General features: G+C 61.6%; 1 protein-coding gene across 1 annotated transcript; it reads right to left on the reverse strand.

Annotated features, from left to right (window-relative positions):
• Nucleotides 1-2,051: 2,051 nt before the first annotated feature.
• FSCN1 (fascin actin-bundling protein 1) lies at nt 2,052-11,834 on the reverse strand. Its single transcript, XM_058569358.1, has 5 exons — nt 10,919-11,834; nt 4,477-4,633; nt 4,243-4,364; nt 3,833-4,000; nt 2,052-3,347 (listed from the first exon to the last, which is right to left on the reverse strand). Exons 1-5 carry the CDS (start codon nt 11,748-11,750, stop codon nt 3,145-3,147), a joined length of 1,482 nt encoding a protein of 493 aa, XP_058425341.1. The 5' UTR covers nt 11,751-11,834; the 3' UTR covers nt 2,052-3,144.
• Between the last annotated feature and the right edge of the window lie 4,213 nt (nt 11,835-16,047).

Raw genomic sequence — 16,047 nt, forward strand, 5'->3', positions numbered from 1 at the left:
TGCACGTGTTTGTGTGCACAGACTTTTGCACATCCGTGCATGTATTCAGGTGTGCACATGCCCATGAATGTACACAAGCCCATGTGTGCGCAGGGTCACCTGTGACGGGCCACACCCTTGTGAATGGGAATGGCTGAGGAAGCCAGCTGCACCGTTGCTCTGGAATCCCAGCCCTGGAGGCCCCAGAGCCAGTTCTAACAGGAGGGACCCTGAAGGTCTGAAAAGACCTGGAAATGGGGTGCCCTGGTGCTCAGGAAGGAGTCTGGTGGTCCTCAAGGGGCTCCACGTGCTCCACGGGAGTCTACCTCCTTCGGAAGATGCCCGATGGGCCTGAAGAACCCGCGGCCTCGCTAGCTCAAACCCACGCTTCCTCTGGGACCCAATGAGACTCTGCCTGGCTTCCTCCCACCCGGCCTTTGCTTCTGCGGTTCCCTCCACTCGGCACCCTTCCTGTCCCTTGTCCTGGGCTAGGTTGTCCTCCCCCTCCTCCCCCTCCCCCTCCTCCTCCGCTAGGTGCGAGCGCCTCCCCCATCAGACTGTGCGCCTCCTCCGCCGCCGGAAACCCGCAGCCCAGGGAATGCGCAGCCACGTGGTAGGCGCCCATTTTTGCAGAATGAATGAATTCAGAATCAGGCCTGGCTCAGAGTGATGCGGAAAGGGGACCCTGGGGTCATTCCAGGACAGGTCATTCCTGCCCCGTGGGTGGGGCTGGGTTGCTCCCCACCCCCCATCCCGGCACCGCAGGGAACTACTTAGCGCCGTAGGACCTACAACTGCCCGACTGGAGACTCCCGCCCTGAACCCCTTCCAGTGCGTTCCCACCCCCCGCGATCTGGAAGACCTTGGCTCCGAAGGATGCATCTGTTCCTTCCACGTCATTGACACTTTTCTGGCTTCCAGCCTGGCTTTAACGGGAGTAGGGGTTCGACCGCCAGGACCCCGCTGGGGCCCCAACGTCCCTTTGTAGCCTCCATCTGCCCTTGCCAGTCTCGAGTCTCCCGCCCCCAAGGACCACCAATCACAGCGCAGGCCTCCCAGTTTCCTCATCGGCAGCCAATCAGCGCTTTGGGCAGCGAGATAGGGACGCAGCAGCTCCGGTCCCACTGTCCCAAGGACATCGTGGTGCCCCCGCTGCCCCCGAGACGCCCGCATCGTCCAAGTCGATCCTCAACCACCGCCTGCTACTGGACACCCACGTGGCACCCTGTTCCACCCACAAGGCTGTGCCTTGTTGCTCTGAACCTCAGTCTCCTCCTCCGTAAGACGGGAACAGCGCTACACCTAGGGATGCTCTGGGATTAAATGAGATACCAGAAGGGCCTAGCCCGGGTGCCTGTGCCCCGGAGTCCCTGCAGCCGGCCACGTGGGGTATGCCAGGGGCAGAGAACACAGGTTGGGCTCAGAACTCAGTTCCTTCCTTGAGGCTGGGAACTTCCTCAGCTTCTTGTCTGCCAGGTGGAGAAGTGCCTCCCCCTCCCAGAGCTGGGCCTGCGGGTGTAGGCGCCCACCCTGGGCTCCAAGGGCGGTCTGTCCAGCTGACTCCTTCCTGGACCTGGGCCTGTCCTCAGAGAGCAACCCCAGGGGGACCCGTGCCCAGTTTGGGGGTGTGGATGGATGCACTCAAGGCCTCTTGCAGTATAGGAAGAGGGCAAGCCCAAAGCCCCCTACCTGCAAGTTCTAGTCAAGGTGCACCTGCCGAGGCAGGAGGAGAAAGTCCGCTCTACCAGTTTGTACTGCCTGGATCTCTACCCCCTACACATGCAGGCGGGCAGTACCTGGCCCTCCCAAGGGCACCCCTGCTCCAGGCCTCACCGACACGGGAAGCAGGATATCCAGGAACCACGAATGCAGCCACCTCCCCACCATGGAGCTCCCACTATGTGCTTGGGACACCAGGGGCCCCCGGCAGCCCTTTGGGGTGAATGAGTCCACCCCCTTGAGGGCCCTCCTCCCTCCTGGAGGTGTCCAGGCGGCTGAGACCACCCGTCGGAGCCCAGGGCCCACCCTCCACGCCTGCCTTCTCCCCAGGACACAAACCGGCCGCCTTGGGCTGCAGACTTGCATTATTTTATTTTGCTCTTTCCAGTCTGAAGCTACTATCATGGGCGTTTAGTTATACAAACGACACTTACAAAAAATAAAAGACCAAGACACCCAGAGTGAGATGCATGGCGGAGACAAACTGGCAGTACGGGGAGCTGGCGGGGGCAGGGCTGGGAGCCGGGGGCCGGGGTCTTCCGGCTGAGGGTGACGCCCGGCTTCATCCCACCCGAGACCCAAGGAGGCCAGTCAGGAGTCCAGTCAGACAAGGAGCACCGATCACACCAGGGGCTCTGGCTGAGGCGGTGAGGGGCCCAGCACCACCAGGGGAGACACAGGCCTGGGGCCGGGGACGGAGGGAGCCAGTGAGAGCACCCTGGGGAGGCGAGGGCAGGTTCTGAATTCAGGGAGGCAGCAGCCTGACCCACAACTATTGGGTAGAGGGCACAACGAGACCTGGAGATGCCATCTGGAGACACGCCCCCCTCCCCCCGCCCCCGAAAGACCCCTTGAAGACCACTCACGCTACAACCAGGCTTGCCTGGGGCACCTCCAGCAATAACGTTTCGTTAAGAAAAAATACTGATTTGGTCATTTTCTGCTTCCAGTCAGGCCAGGGTGAGAGAGAGAAAGGAGCAGGGCCCCGGACCACAGTGGGATGTGCTGCGGGCAGGCCGGCTCCGGGCTCCATGCAAAGGGTGCAGGCGGTGGGCACACTCCAGGTTCAGCCCCACCCTGTGCAGCCTCCCTCCCGACGCAGGGATGGTGCGCCAGGGGGCACCGACGGGATGGGGGCAAGGGCTTGGCTCCTGGGAAGTGGGGGGAGGCTCTTGGGAGGGGGCAGGAGGAGATTCCAGTTACACACCCCCATGCCCAGGGGCTCGGGCAGGCCTTGCAGCCCCCCCACTTCTCCTTGGCCACTTTGGGGAAATAAGGCTCAGAGCTGTCTGAGGTCAGAAGAGGTGCCGGCCTCGCCCATGGCAGAGAAGAGAGGACAGAGGGATCTGAAATCCCAAGGACCAGGCTGCAGCCGCTGCCCCACCCGGAGGAGCCCGCCTGGAAGAGAGGGTTAGCAGGAGGGGCGGGGCGGGGCGGGCGGCGGGCCTAGTACTCCCACAGCGTGGCGGGGTCGATGGTCTCGGCGCAGGCCTTCAGGACCCCTGCGTGGTCCCCCTTCAGGTAGCGCCCGCCCACCTTGATGGCCACCTTGTTGTAGTCGCAGAATTCAAAGAAGAAGTCCACGGGGGTGTCACTGCTGCTGGTGACGGAGGAGTCGCTGCCCACCATCCAGTACTTGCCCGTGGAGTCTGGGGGGCAAGAGCCTGTCAGGCCCTGCCCTGGGCCCCCGCTCCCCACCCAGCAATCATGGCTTCCAGAACGGTGGAGGGGAATGGGGTCCGTTATGGCCACCCAGGCCTCCCACCCATGCTGGACAGCGCCCCCCCCCCAATCCCCCTGGTTTTGGTCCCATAACTCAGGTGTGTGGTACTTCCCCTGCCAACCCCTTCTGGAACCCTGTCTCCCTCTCTGCCCGCCTCCCCTCGTCCCTTCTCTAGCTGTCTGGGGTGGGCGGGGAATTCTCCCTCACATACAGATAAGAGGGGAAGGTATTGCTCCCAACCCAGAGCCCTTGGTGGCCACAGGATGTCTGTCCCCATGGGGACTGGAATGGCCTGAGCTGAGTCACAGAGTGGCCAGACTGAGCAGGATTAGGGGTTCACTCTCCGCACCCCAATGCTGGACGCCCGGGCCCAGGGGGCCCCACTTGGCAGCTGCCCTCGGGGGAACCTGCCTTTGATGTTGTAGGCGCCGTCATTGAACTCGAGCTGGAAGACGTCGTAGTTGGAGCGATTGGCGTCCAGGGTGCCCGTCACCTTGCGGCAGCCGATGAAGCCATGCTCCCCGCGGAGCACAATGATGGGGCGGTTGATCAGCTTCATGAGGAAGAGCTCCGAGTCTCCTGTCCCAGGAGCGGGGAGGGGCTGTGAGCCTCATGGGGGTGGGGCTGGGATACCCAGGGTATCCCAAAGAGGGAGAGCAGGAGCCCGGGGTCACACAGCACACCAGCCCTAGGGTGACTGGGCATGGCCAGTTTCAGGGGATGCCCAGCACAAGGTGGCCTTAGGTGGGGTTGGTGACTGACCACGGCATGGACGGACCCTCCAGGGAACCAGGACTCGGGGTGGGCCCACAGGTGGCTACCTGCTGTCTCCACCGAGGCGGCCAGTTGCCCGTTCTTCTTGGCCGTCACAAACTTGCCATTGGAGGCACGCAGTGTGATCCGCCGGTCACGCCACTCGATGTCAAAGTAGCAGCTGGCGTTCCTGAGGGTGGTGGACAGGGTCAGGCGGGACCATCCCAGGCCCCAGGCCCCACAGCCCCCAGGAAGGGCTGCCTGGGCAGGTGAGGGCAGTGGGAGGCGGCGCGGGCACTCACTTGGTGGAGGCGGTGGACTGCACGCCCCCCGTGGCCGTCAGCGTCCAGTACTTGCCCGTGTGGGTGCGGAAGGCGCATTTTTTGGTGTCGCGGTCGATCTCCAGCTGGAAAGTCTCCTGGTCGGTCTCTTCATCCTGATTGGCCGACAGGTCCATCCCTGCAGGGAGAGCCTCCAGCTGGTACCAGGACCCCACACCCCCGGTTCTGGCCAACCCCCCTCGGCCTCCAGGTCAGAGAGAGGAACCCAGGACCCCAGGCAGGGCAGAAAGGGACCACGGCCGGCTATGTCCATTCTCACATCACTCTCTCTGATCACAGAAGCAACACCTTCCAACAAACCAACTGCAAAGACATTCCAGAACCAATCGGGAGAACCTTAACGTGGCCCGGGATAGGCATTAAGGATTAATTATTGTTAATCATACTGTGGTGATGTAAGAAAATGGCCCCATTTTTTAGAGATACCGACAGAAATATTTTGAGATGAAATGCCCTGATGTCAGGGATTTGCTTTAAATACAACCAAGAACAACGAATAAGGAACAGATGGAGCTAGTGTGGCAGAGTATCATACCTGGGGGGCCCATTATATCCTGCCCACTTCTGTACACGTGTCAAGTTAAAACACAACAGCACCCGTTCTTTTCAGGAATTGAAGAAAACTCATAAAAGCATCAAAATGAAGTCCCACACGCCCCCCAAGCCCACCGCACCCAGACCACCACCGTGCCCAGCAGGGACTCACCCTCCTGCCTTTTCTCCTGCGTCCTTTGCCTCTAAGCATGTGCAGGCTAGAGACCTTGATTGCAAACGTCTGCCCAACATCTCTACCTGTTTCCACGTCCCTAAAGCCTCTGACGGGACCAGGGCTGGTTTCCCAGCTTGGGCTCCCAGGCACTGCAGCCCAGGTGCTAACCTTTGTGGCCACACCGTTTTGCACCTCCATGTCACTCCTCCAGCTAAAACCTGGAAGTGGGATCTTTGGTCCCAATGACAAATCCACATTCCCTGGCGCCCTGGGCTCTAGGAACCGCAGCAGGGACATCCACCCAGCTCTGTGCCAGCCACCCGGGCTCAGGCCGTTTGGGCCTCGAGGACTTTATGAAGCCAGGACCACAGTGGTGGGTGACAGGCATCCCTTTGGATGAGGAGGTGGAGACTAGGGGGTGGGAAGCCAGTGTCTGAGCCACCTCCCAGGCCCTCCCCAGGGCCTCTCCTTAGATCCATCACCACTCGGGGGCCTGAAGGTGTGTCAGGCCCAGCTTAATCCAATCACATGTCCTACATCAGGGCCACGGGGTGGGGACCTTCACCCCTACTTCACAAGGAGGGAGACTGAGGCAGAGCAGCGGTGTGTCCTTGCCCAAGGTCACCCAGAGAGGAAGTAAGGGGTCCTGATGGCTCTCAGGAGGGGAGGTGGGCAGACTCAGGCCTCTTGCCACGCCCTTTCCCCCAAGGCTCCCTCCTCTGTGGACTGGTGGATGTGGCCTGTGTGGGTCACCCAGGGTCCTGAACCAGACCCTCTCGGAACCCCTGGGCCCCCTCACCCAGATGTCAGGGATCTGGCTGACCGCCCGGGACCTGGGGGTGAGCTGGACCCACCGTCACGCCCTAGTAAAGCACTGGGTGCAGATGGAGGTCACCAGGGGCTGGGCCTGCTGGGCCCCGAAGCCAGCGCCTGGATTGGGACCAAACTAAGGCTGCGTCCGGGAGCACAACTTGCAGCTGGGGTCCCTCCTCACTGAGACCTGACCCAGCAAACCGCAGACCTGCCCCACCCCCACTGCTGCAGAGCTACCCCACCCCCGCTCTGCAGAAATGGGCCCCCAGGGCCCCGGCCTGCTGGCCACAGGGCACCACCTGCCTAATGCGTGGTGAGCAGGCTGATGGGAAGGAAGGGAACAAACAAGAGGAACAGCCCCTCCGGGCACACCCCAGCAGCAGAAAAGACAGAGGCAGCTCCCCAGAAAGAGGGGCAAAGGGGGCAGAGAATTGATGTCAAATCTCTCGCACAGCCTCGTCCTGGGATTCAGATGGCTCGTCCTAATACAGCCTTGCAGACAAACAAGGCGCTTACCAGCCTGCCTGAGATCACACAGCCTTGCAAATAAAGGCGTTTACCACCCTGCCTAAGAACAAATGCAGGAAGCCCCTCAGTGAGACTTCTGGTTACTGAGAGCTTCTCTGGGGCAGCCCCTGTGCTGCGTGTGGGTGTGGACACACAGGTGGACACACATCTGCTCGAACCCTCCCAGTAGCCCCATGGAATTATCACTAACACCCTCTTCCCACAGAGGAACAAAGGGAGGCTCGTAGTGGTCATTACTTGCCCAGGGCCACACAACCGCCACCATCTGCTCAGTTCCTCAGACCTCAGCAGCCTGGCTGTGTCCAGTCCTGGAACTGGTTTGATGAAAAGGCCTATGCCAGCCAGTAAGGGACCCAAAGCGGGGCCAGGCACCTTGGGCAAGTGCGTTCCCCTTACTCAGCCTCAGTTTCCCTCTCTGCCTGTTGAAAGGGCCCAGTCCCTCCATTCTGCCAGGAGATTTCAAAGGATTTAGGGGCCTGGTGCCAAGCAGACACCAGGTCTTCAGAGGCCAACAGGAAGGGGTGGGGGTAAGGGAGCTGTCCCCTGACACCATCCAGCAGAGCCCCTCCCGGCTCCAAGGCCCTGCCCACACGGGAAAGGCCCTTCTTGGCCTTGGAGGCTCTAATCAGAGCTGGGTTACTATGGGAACAGGGTTTTCTTTGGGATCTTTCTTTTCATCAACAACAGCACAGAAAACGTGAGTCACAGCCCTGCAGGAGCCCTGGGGAGGCAGGAGATGCGGGGGCTCAACGGCTCCCACGGGCACATCTCCCGCCTCCCTCCAGAGACCCTGGTGAGACCCCCAGGCCCCCACCCGTCCCCCTCCATCATGGCCTTCCCCGTCTACAGTCTCTGAGTCATTCTTACCTCTCCCTGACTAATGCCCTCCACGGTCCCCAGCCCCCTCAGTCCTTAGCAGTTCCCAAATCCCCCTGCTTTGTTCAAAAGAGGCATTCCCCACCACCCCCATTCAGTTTAGAGGAGGGGAGCTTGGAAGCGTCTGTGGCCTCCCCTCCCCTCCCCTTTCCAGTCAGCTCTTGCCACTACCTGACCACTTCAAATCCCTTCTCCATCCTTGCACAAGCCCCTCCCTGAGCCTGGAATGCCGTGCCTCACTGGGAGAACTCTTATACATCCCGCAAAGCCCAACTTGATCAGCCCTTTCTCAGCCAGCCAGCCTCACCTTTGAGCGGCTGGGACAGAGCACTTCCTGAGTGTGGAGTCCTCAGGGTGCAGCTGGCCAGATGCAAGGAGGCTGTGAGGCCAGGTGGGAAATGTGGGTCAGGGCCTCGCTGGAGCCCAGGGTAGGTGAGGCGTCCAAGGAGCATGAAGTGCTGCTCACTCAGTGGCCCCACCCTCCTCCATCGCTGCCCAAGCCGTGTCCTCACCTGTGATGTAGTCACAGCTGCACTACCTCCCAGGACCTGGAACAGACGCACGCCATCTGCCTCGTCACATCAGCTCTCAGGCACCAGGACCCACTCCCTGGTGGCCGACCCTGCCTCTAATGGTGGCTGTAAAGCCCTCTTCCCAGAAATAAAGCCTGGCTGAAAGAATTTGCCCAGGGCAGCCCTGGGCCACCCTTTTACAGATGAGGAAACTGAGGCAGGAGAGAGGTTGCAGCTTCAGCATGGAGCACCCCACCCCTACCAGGCCCGGCCTCTGCAGGCCTGTGGGGATGATTCACATCCTGCAGCTGGCTAAGCCCACGATCCTCCTCCTTCCCGGCTGGAGTTTCCCCACATGTGTTAGAAGCACAGGCGCCGCCTCCTTGCCACGCAGGCCTGTCCAAAATGGCCTCTGCAGACACGCCCCCCTCCCATGCTGGCTCCAGGTCCTGTGGTCATTCTCCATCCCACCAGCAACACTCAGGGTCAGCTGACATGAGAACAAGATGAGGATCCCAAGATCTGAGGTCAACAGAGCCCACATCTCGGCCCCCACAGTCCCCTCCCCCAGTTCTACAACTCTTTAAACTCCTAGATGAGCCCACACCTCTCTTGGCCCAATTTCCAGCTCCTCCTGCCCCATCAGCCTGAATCACATCATGACAGCCCAGCAAGCTGTACCAGAGACGAGAGGGCATCTGCCCAGGCTCGCACGTGGCTGCCAAGAACACCCCCAGGCTCTTTCTGCACTTTCTTGGCCCCAATGGCTAGGGCCAGGACCACCTGCCCCTGCCGCCTCTTCCCCAGGGAAGGTGCTGGACACAGCCCAGCAAGCACAGAGCATGCGTGCATTGATGAGCACCCAAGACAGGTCCTGCGACCCTGCTGGCTGCTCCGGTCCCATCTACCAACCTCACAAGCTTTCTCCCAGCCACACTGGGCTTTCTGCTCCTTCCTGCCTTGGGGCCTTTGCACAAGCTGTGCCCTGTGCCTGCAACACCTGTCCACACACCTGACACATGCTATCTCTATTCGTCCTTCAGGTCAGCTCAAGTATCCTCAAAAAGGACTCCCTCATCTAATCTGGGACCCTGATGTACTTCCTGGACCACCAGGCCTTTGTTTGACACCTTTGTTTGGGATGTCGATCATGTCCCAACTAGAACATGAGCCCCAACAGGGAAGGATCCAGGACATGCCCATCTGTCCACCACTCAGGTCTCAGCCTGTCTCACTTGGCCGGAAGAGGTGGGGAGTCCTGCCCCACCCAGTGCTGTGTGAAGTGGGAAAGCCTCCACAGTGCCCTGGAGGCTGGGAGGCATCAGAGGGTTGAGCCCATTCTGGAGTCAGACAGACCCAGTTCTGCATGCTGCTTACTGGCTGTGTGACCTTGGGCACATCGCTTCACCTCTCTGGGTCTAAACCTGCCCCCCTGTAGAACGGAAGTGACACCACCCACCTCAGTCAGCAAACTCAGGCACAAAACTGCCATTACCCCACTTGGGGCCTCCAACCCCACTGCCAAGGAGGTGTGCCCCCTCCGCAGAGCCCAGTCAGGAGGATGGCCATCAGGAGGAGGGCCTCCCTCCATGGGAGGGGACCATTGACTGGGCTCCCATCCAGTTTCTGCAGAGGCTGGGGTCCAACTTCCTATCCAAGGGAGCAAGACCCCCGCAGGTCCTCCAGTGGGGTCTCTGGCAGCACAGAATTAACTGCCTTCGCCAACGGAGGAGCAGGGCGCCAGAAGGAAGAGAAGCCGCAGAGGAGAAGAAACCAAGAAGGGGAAGAGGGGGGCTCACTTCTGGCGCGCAGGCCGGTAGGAAATGGCCAGGCCAGCGGGAGGCCCCGAGAGAGGATGCAGCGAGTTGCAGCCAATTGTTCCAGGCGGGAGGGAGCCTCGGAAGTGGCTTCACGTAAGGGTGGAGGGCTGCTCGAGGGAGCCGGGCTGGGTCTCCAGGCCCGCGCTAGGCCGCCCTCGGACGCCCGCAGAGCAGAGCGCACTGGCCCCGAGACGCGCGGCGGGCGCTGGGCGGGGTGCCTGGCGGGCCTCCATCCGCGCCACGCCGTCCCGGGGCCGGGGCGCGAGGAGGGAGGCCGCCTCCTGGGGAGGCTACGGACCGGGGCACTGGGCCCGGGGGTGGCGCGGGGGAGTACTTAGCAACGGGCACCCACAGCAAGCAGATCCCCTCCCCCGCCCCGCCGCATCTGGTTTTCCCATCTGCAAAGACCGAGCAGGACAAAGGGGGAGAGGGAGGGCCCTGTCGAGGAGCCCGCCCCCCCTGCTCACAAAGGCCGCGGCCTCGAGCGCGGGGCAGACGCGGGAGGAGGGACTGGGGGTAAAGAGCAGACACTCGGGGCGCCCCCTCCAGCAGAGGCCGACCCCTCCCGGCAGCGAGAGGGGGTGGAGAAAGGCCTGGAGAGCGGGGAGGTGGAAGCGCATCCCGCGGAGATCAAACGCTCCCCCATCCGGCCCGCGAAAGGCGGCCCGCAGGGGGTGGGGGCGCGCCCTGCGCCTGTGGCGACCCTCGCCTCCGCCCTTGAGCTAAAGGCCCGTTGACTGGGGGAGGGGCACAAGGAAATCCGCGCGAGGAGCGTCCCTCAAGGGCTGGGCCCCCGGATCCAAAGGATCAGCGCGCGTGGGGAGGGCCCAGACTAGGCTGGGGTTCGGAGGGTAGCACATAAGGCGACGCCATCCGGGGTCTGGAGAGCCCCAACCCCAAGGCAGGATGGGGGTTGTGCAGCGGCGCCCAAGGATGGTCCAAGCCCCACCCCCGCCCCCTCCTCCCGGCCCGAGCGCACGTCCCTCGGCGGGGTGGAACGGCCTGCCCGCCTAGCGGGGGCGCACCGGGCGTCGCTCGGGATTGCAGCGGCGCCGCGGGCGAGAAAGAGCGCGAGGCTGGAGGAACGGGGGTGGGGTGCGCTTTGGGCACCGACCAGAGAGGCGGGGGCCGGCGTCCCCACTCACCCTGGCGCGTGGACACGTTCCTCTCGTTGGCTGCCTGCAGCACGACCTGGGCGCAGCTCTGCTCCAGGGCGAAGAGCTCGTCTTTGCCCACCTTGGTGGCCTTGCCCGCCTTGAGTGTGCCGCTGGGCCCCGACGGCGCCAGGTAGCGGCCTTCGAAGTCGCGGAAGGCCACCTTGCCGGAGCGAAATTCGAGCGTGTAGCCGGTGGCGGGCTCGGGGCACGCCACTAGGCGCCCGTCGTGGCGCAGGAAGCGGTGGTCGGCCGTCTGCACGCTGTAGCGCTGATCCTGGAAGGCCAGCGTGATGAGCGAGTCGACCCCCCAGGGCACGTCGCGGTCCACGGCGATCTCGTCGGCCGGCCGCGCGCTCAGGTGCGCGTAGCGCTTGCGGGTCAGGCTGTAGATGTTGACCTGCGGGTGCATGGCGATGTGCACGCTCCACTTCTCGGCCGGCGACACGGTCTGCGCGAAGCACGACAGGCGGTCCTCAGTGCCGCCGAAGTAGCGCCGGTGCGCCTCGGACTGCAGCGACCAGCGGCCGTCGTCGTGCGCCACGATGAGGAAGCGACAGTCGGTGCCGGGCACCTCGCGCTCGCAGGTCACGTTGCCGTCCTTGTCGGCCGCGAGGTAGCGGCCCAGGTGGCTGCGCAGGCACACGGCCGCGCTGCCCGCCTCGTCGGGCGGCTGCTCCAGCGTCCAGATCTGCTTCTTCTTCAGGCTGCTGGCCGACGCGTTCACCTTGAACCCGAACGCCTCGGCCGTCAGGTACTTGTTGCTGCAGTTGATGAGGCCGAACTGGATCTGCACCGCCTCGGCCGTGCCGTTGGCAGTCATGGTGGCGGCGGGCTGGAGGCCCCGGCGCAGCCCCGGCGGTCGGTGGCGGTAACCGCTGCGGCGCTCTGCTCCTTTGTTCCCGGCCGCGGCCCGCGCGCACCCTCCGCAGCGCTCCACAAAGCCGGCCCGCGGCGCCCGCTCCCCTTTATAGGCGGGGTGACGTCAGCGCCGCGCGGCCCCGCCCCCGGCCCGCCCCGCCCTGGCTCTAGGGGGAAGGGGCGCGGGGCCGCCGGCGAGCGCGGGAGCGCGGGCGGCGTCTTGGGCGAGCCGGGTCCCTGGCTTCTCCCCGGCTGGCCTCTGCAGCCCCCGGCCCCTAGTACGGGGCCCCACTCTCGCAGCGCCGCAGTGCCTGAACATTCAGCCAGATCCCAGAACCCTCTGAGACCCCCCAGGCCTAGCGAGGAAGAAGGACGAGCCAAGTTTGAGGTTGTGACAGAGACGGGGAAGACCACAGAGCATATGGATACTGGGCGGAGGCTGCTCGGAGGAGGTGGCCTTGGAGCAGAGCCTTGAAGGAGCCGAGAGGGGCCCCTGCAAGGGCCTCTTGGCCCAAGGTTGGGGGGGACAGGCCAGGAGCTGAGGAGGGGTCTGCAGACCCCAACTCACCCAACCTAGGCTTCGCAGTATGGTCCTCCAGAGCAGGGGCTCTGGTTCCCCAAGGCTTCCCTCCTTCCCAGGACACTGCCCTGAAGGCCACCCAGACCCCTCCCTGTGGCGCTGCGGACCAAGACGAGTGCCCAGCGTTCCCCTTCTGGGGATGCAGAAGCCACAGGGTTCTGGTCTGCCAGGCAGTGGGGTGGGCAGTGCCCTCTTCCTGGGGGGTCCGAGGTGAGAGCTCTGGGCGGCATAGCCCTGAAGGAGGAGCCCAGGTCTCTGGCTCTAGGCCAGTGTGCCTGCCACTTTATACCCCCGACTTCGTAGGACACTTAGTGGGGCCCACAGGAAGGGTGACGCAGCCCTCCTCCTTCAAGACCCCAACTTTTTATCCTCCTCCCTCAGAGGGGACATTCCCTACAGATGCCCATCCCCACCCCGTCAAGGAACACTTCCCTTTTCTGAGCCTCTGTGAAGGCCAAGGCTTTTGCTGGGACATTCCCCACATACCACACAGGCCCCTGGAATGCCAGCATGACCACGGGCTGCCCACAGGTCTCGAGGCCAAAGGCAGAGGGCACTGAACTGGCTCCCGAGCTGCTGGGTCTGCACCATGCCCCCCCCAGGGAGTCCCCTCCAGGGACTTTTATCTTCCAGAGGAAGGTGGTGTCACCTTCTCATCACTGTTTACTGGCAGGGCCTTGAACCCCAGGCAGGCACGCCCATAACATCCCCTCCCACAAAACCCACCCCTCCAGAGCTGGGGAAATCAGTGGCCTCATTTTGATGCCATCTAATGGGTCATGTAGACCTAGGCTTGAAACACAGGCTCTCACTGGCTGTGTGACTTTAGGCAAATTATTTAACCTCTCTGAGTCTCAATTTCCCCTTTTGTGGAAGAGACACAAAACCCCTACCTCAGCGTGGTCTGAGATCCCTGGGGGCAAGGAGCTCAGACACTGTCCCTCGCCACCTCAGGAGCCATTCCAGTCCCCAGGAATCCCTATGCATAGTTAGGGAGACCCCAAACCTCTGGCCAACTACCAAGGCTCAAAGGAGAGGGCCTGAATAACTGCAGGCATTTACAGAGGGCTGGGGGTTCAAGGCTTGGTGCTGGTGGCCAGGCTGGGACCCGCCCACTGGGATCGGGGCTGGGTGGTACCTCCCTCCTGGGTCTGCAGCTCCCTGCCCTGGCCTGAGTCCCCCTCCTGCAGCTTCACAGCCTGGAGGCCAGGACGGGGGCTGGGGTGGGGAGGCCCCTGCCTCTCAGTCAGACCAGGGGTGGGAGAGGGTCTGGGCCTTCCCAGGAGATCCTTCCAGGGGTGGAAAGACTGGTGAGTCCGGGTGGGCATGGGGGCAGCCTGGGCCCCTGCACTGGGCTTCGTGGGTTCAGATGCGCGTCTCTGGCCCTCGGCTTTCTCACCCTAAGAGGGAAGTGCTGATAGCAGCTGCCCTGGGAGGGTGGTCGAGAGTGCTGAAGGAGCTGATGCTGGGAAACCTGACTCACGGGCTCCTGGGACAGTTCCAGCTTTCGAACCTGGAAGGTCTCGGACAAGTGGTGACTCTACACATCCGGCACCTGGAACAGTGCCTGGCATGTGCCAGCGCTCCATAGACACCAACTGTTTTGTTATTCACTCAACAACCTTGACGGGAGGGTCCTGGGGACACAGTCCGCCAGGCTCCCTCCAGCCTTTATTCTTATCATTCAAATTTTTTTCCAAACAGATAATACATTCATGTAGTTCAAATATCCAAAAACATGAAAAGGCCCTCCTCCCGCTGCTCCCAGCCCACCACCTCGAGAACCGCTGGGAGATTTGTTTCTTGCGTTTTCCTGTCTTTATACAAAGACAAGCAAAGGTGGGTCTGTATTCTTATTTTCCTCTCCATTTTCTTTTTTTTTATAATTTTATTTATTTATTTTTCCCCCAAAAGCCCCAGTAGATAGTTGTATGTCATAGCTGCACATCCTTCTAGTTGCTGTATGTGGGACGCGGCCTCAGCATGGCCGGAGAAGCGGTGCGTCGGTGCGCGCCCGGGATCCGAACCCAGGCCGCCAGCAGTGGAGCTCACGCACTTAACCGCTAAGCCACGGGCCGGCCCATTCCTCTCCATTTTTAAACAGCATCTTCCACCCTGCTTTTTTTGCCTGATGTGTGTTAACACAGCTTCTGCTTCAGCCCCTGAGTAACGTCCTTGTTCTTTCCTGCAGCTGCGTAACCTTCCATGCGTGCCTGTGCCAGGTCCCTGTGACCGGTGCCGTGTGGATGGACCGGAGGTTGCCCTTGTCGATGCTCTGTTTTGGCCAGCACCCCTCCCAAGAGTGAAGCCCTCAACCACAGACCAACACGTTCTTGCGTTTCTCTTTGCCTAGCCCTGGCCCACGCACCATGTAAAAAATTAAGGCTGTCCAGCTTTGACTTGAATGCCTCTGGTGATGGGGAGCTCACTCTGTCCTCTGTACAAAGCTAATGTGAGTGATACATATTTGCCCTGCTCTAGATTTGGTGGAGATTTGGGGCTGAGGGAGCCCCAGCCCACAGCAGCTACCAGGAAAGATGGGTATCCAATAGACAGGGCAGGGTCAGCCCCGGTGGCCTAGTGGTTAAGTTCGGTGCACTCTGCTTCAGTGGCCTGGGTTCCGTTCCTGGGTGTGGACCTACACCACTCGCCTATCAGTGGCCATGCTGTGGTGGCAGCTCACATACAAAAAGAGGAAGATTAGGGGCTGGCCTGGTGGCGTAGCGGTTAAGTTCACACACTCCACTTCAGTGGCCCGGGGTTTGCAGGTTCAGATCCCAGGCACGCACTGTCACACCACTTGTCAAGCCATGCTGTGGCGGCGTCCCATATAAATTAGAGGAAAATGGGCATGGATGTTAGCCCGGGGCCAATCTTCCTCAGCAAAAAAAGAGGAGGATTGGCAAGGGATGTTATCTTCCTCAGCAAAAAAAAAAAAAAAAAGCAGGCTATCAGATGGCTGAGTCTCTGACCATAGATCCTTGGATGAGTGGAGGAAAGCATCTTGGTTTTAAAAAAATTGTTATTATAATTAATTATTATTAGAAAGCAAATATAGGAACAAAATCTCAGGCAAGGAAGAGCATTTTCAAAAATCCTTCCCTGCTCTGCATCCCTGCCGTGTTCCCTCTCGCCTTCCCCAGGTCTCAGTTACGCTGGGCACCTCTATGTCCGGCATGGCCACACAGTCATGTCTGCAGGCCCCGCCTCGGTCCCTCTGGGGAAAGACGGTGACATGGACGCTGTGTCCCTGAGCCCCGCGGGAACCCAGGCACCACCTGAGCTGCCCTGGAACGAGGGCATGGCACGGAGAAGACAGAGGTGCATGGCAGGGCCAGGCCTGAGCCGCTCCCAGGCTGGCCGCCAGGCGCCCTCCTGCCTGATCTGGGAGGGAAATGAGGCCGCCGGGAAAGGCTGCTCGGCCAGCCTGGAACCCAGCTCCCCGAGTGAGGATTCTGAGCCGCACAACTCAGACCCCTGCTCCCCAACCGAGCAGCCTCGGAGAATTCCCTGCGCCCCCCACTGATGCACAGGGGCTTTCTGAAATGAAGCCCCAGGGGCAGCCCAGCAAAGAGGCCAGGGAATGGACGCTGGGATCAGGGGTCTTGACTCGGGTCCCAGCTCTGATGCACCCTCCCCATGGGACCCTCAAGGAGTTACTTTACTCTTCTGCCTCAGT

Source organism: Diceros bicornis, chromosome 26 (assembly GCF_020826845.1).
Source record: "Diceros bicornis minor isolate mBicDic1 chromosome 26, mDicBic1.mat.cur, whole genome shotgun sequence".
In the NCBI taxonomy this organism is placed as follows: domain Eukaryota; kingdom Metazoa; phylum Chordata; class Mammalia; order Perissodactyla; family Rhinocerotidae; genus Diceros; species Diceros bicornis.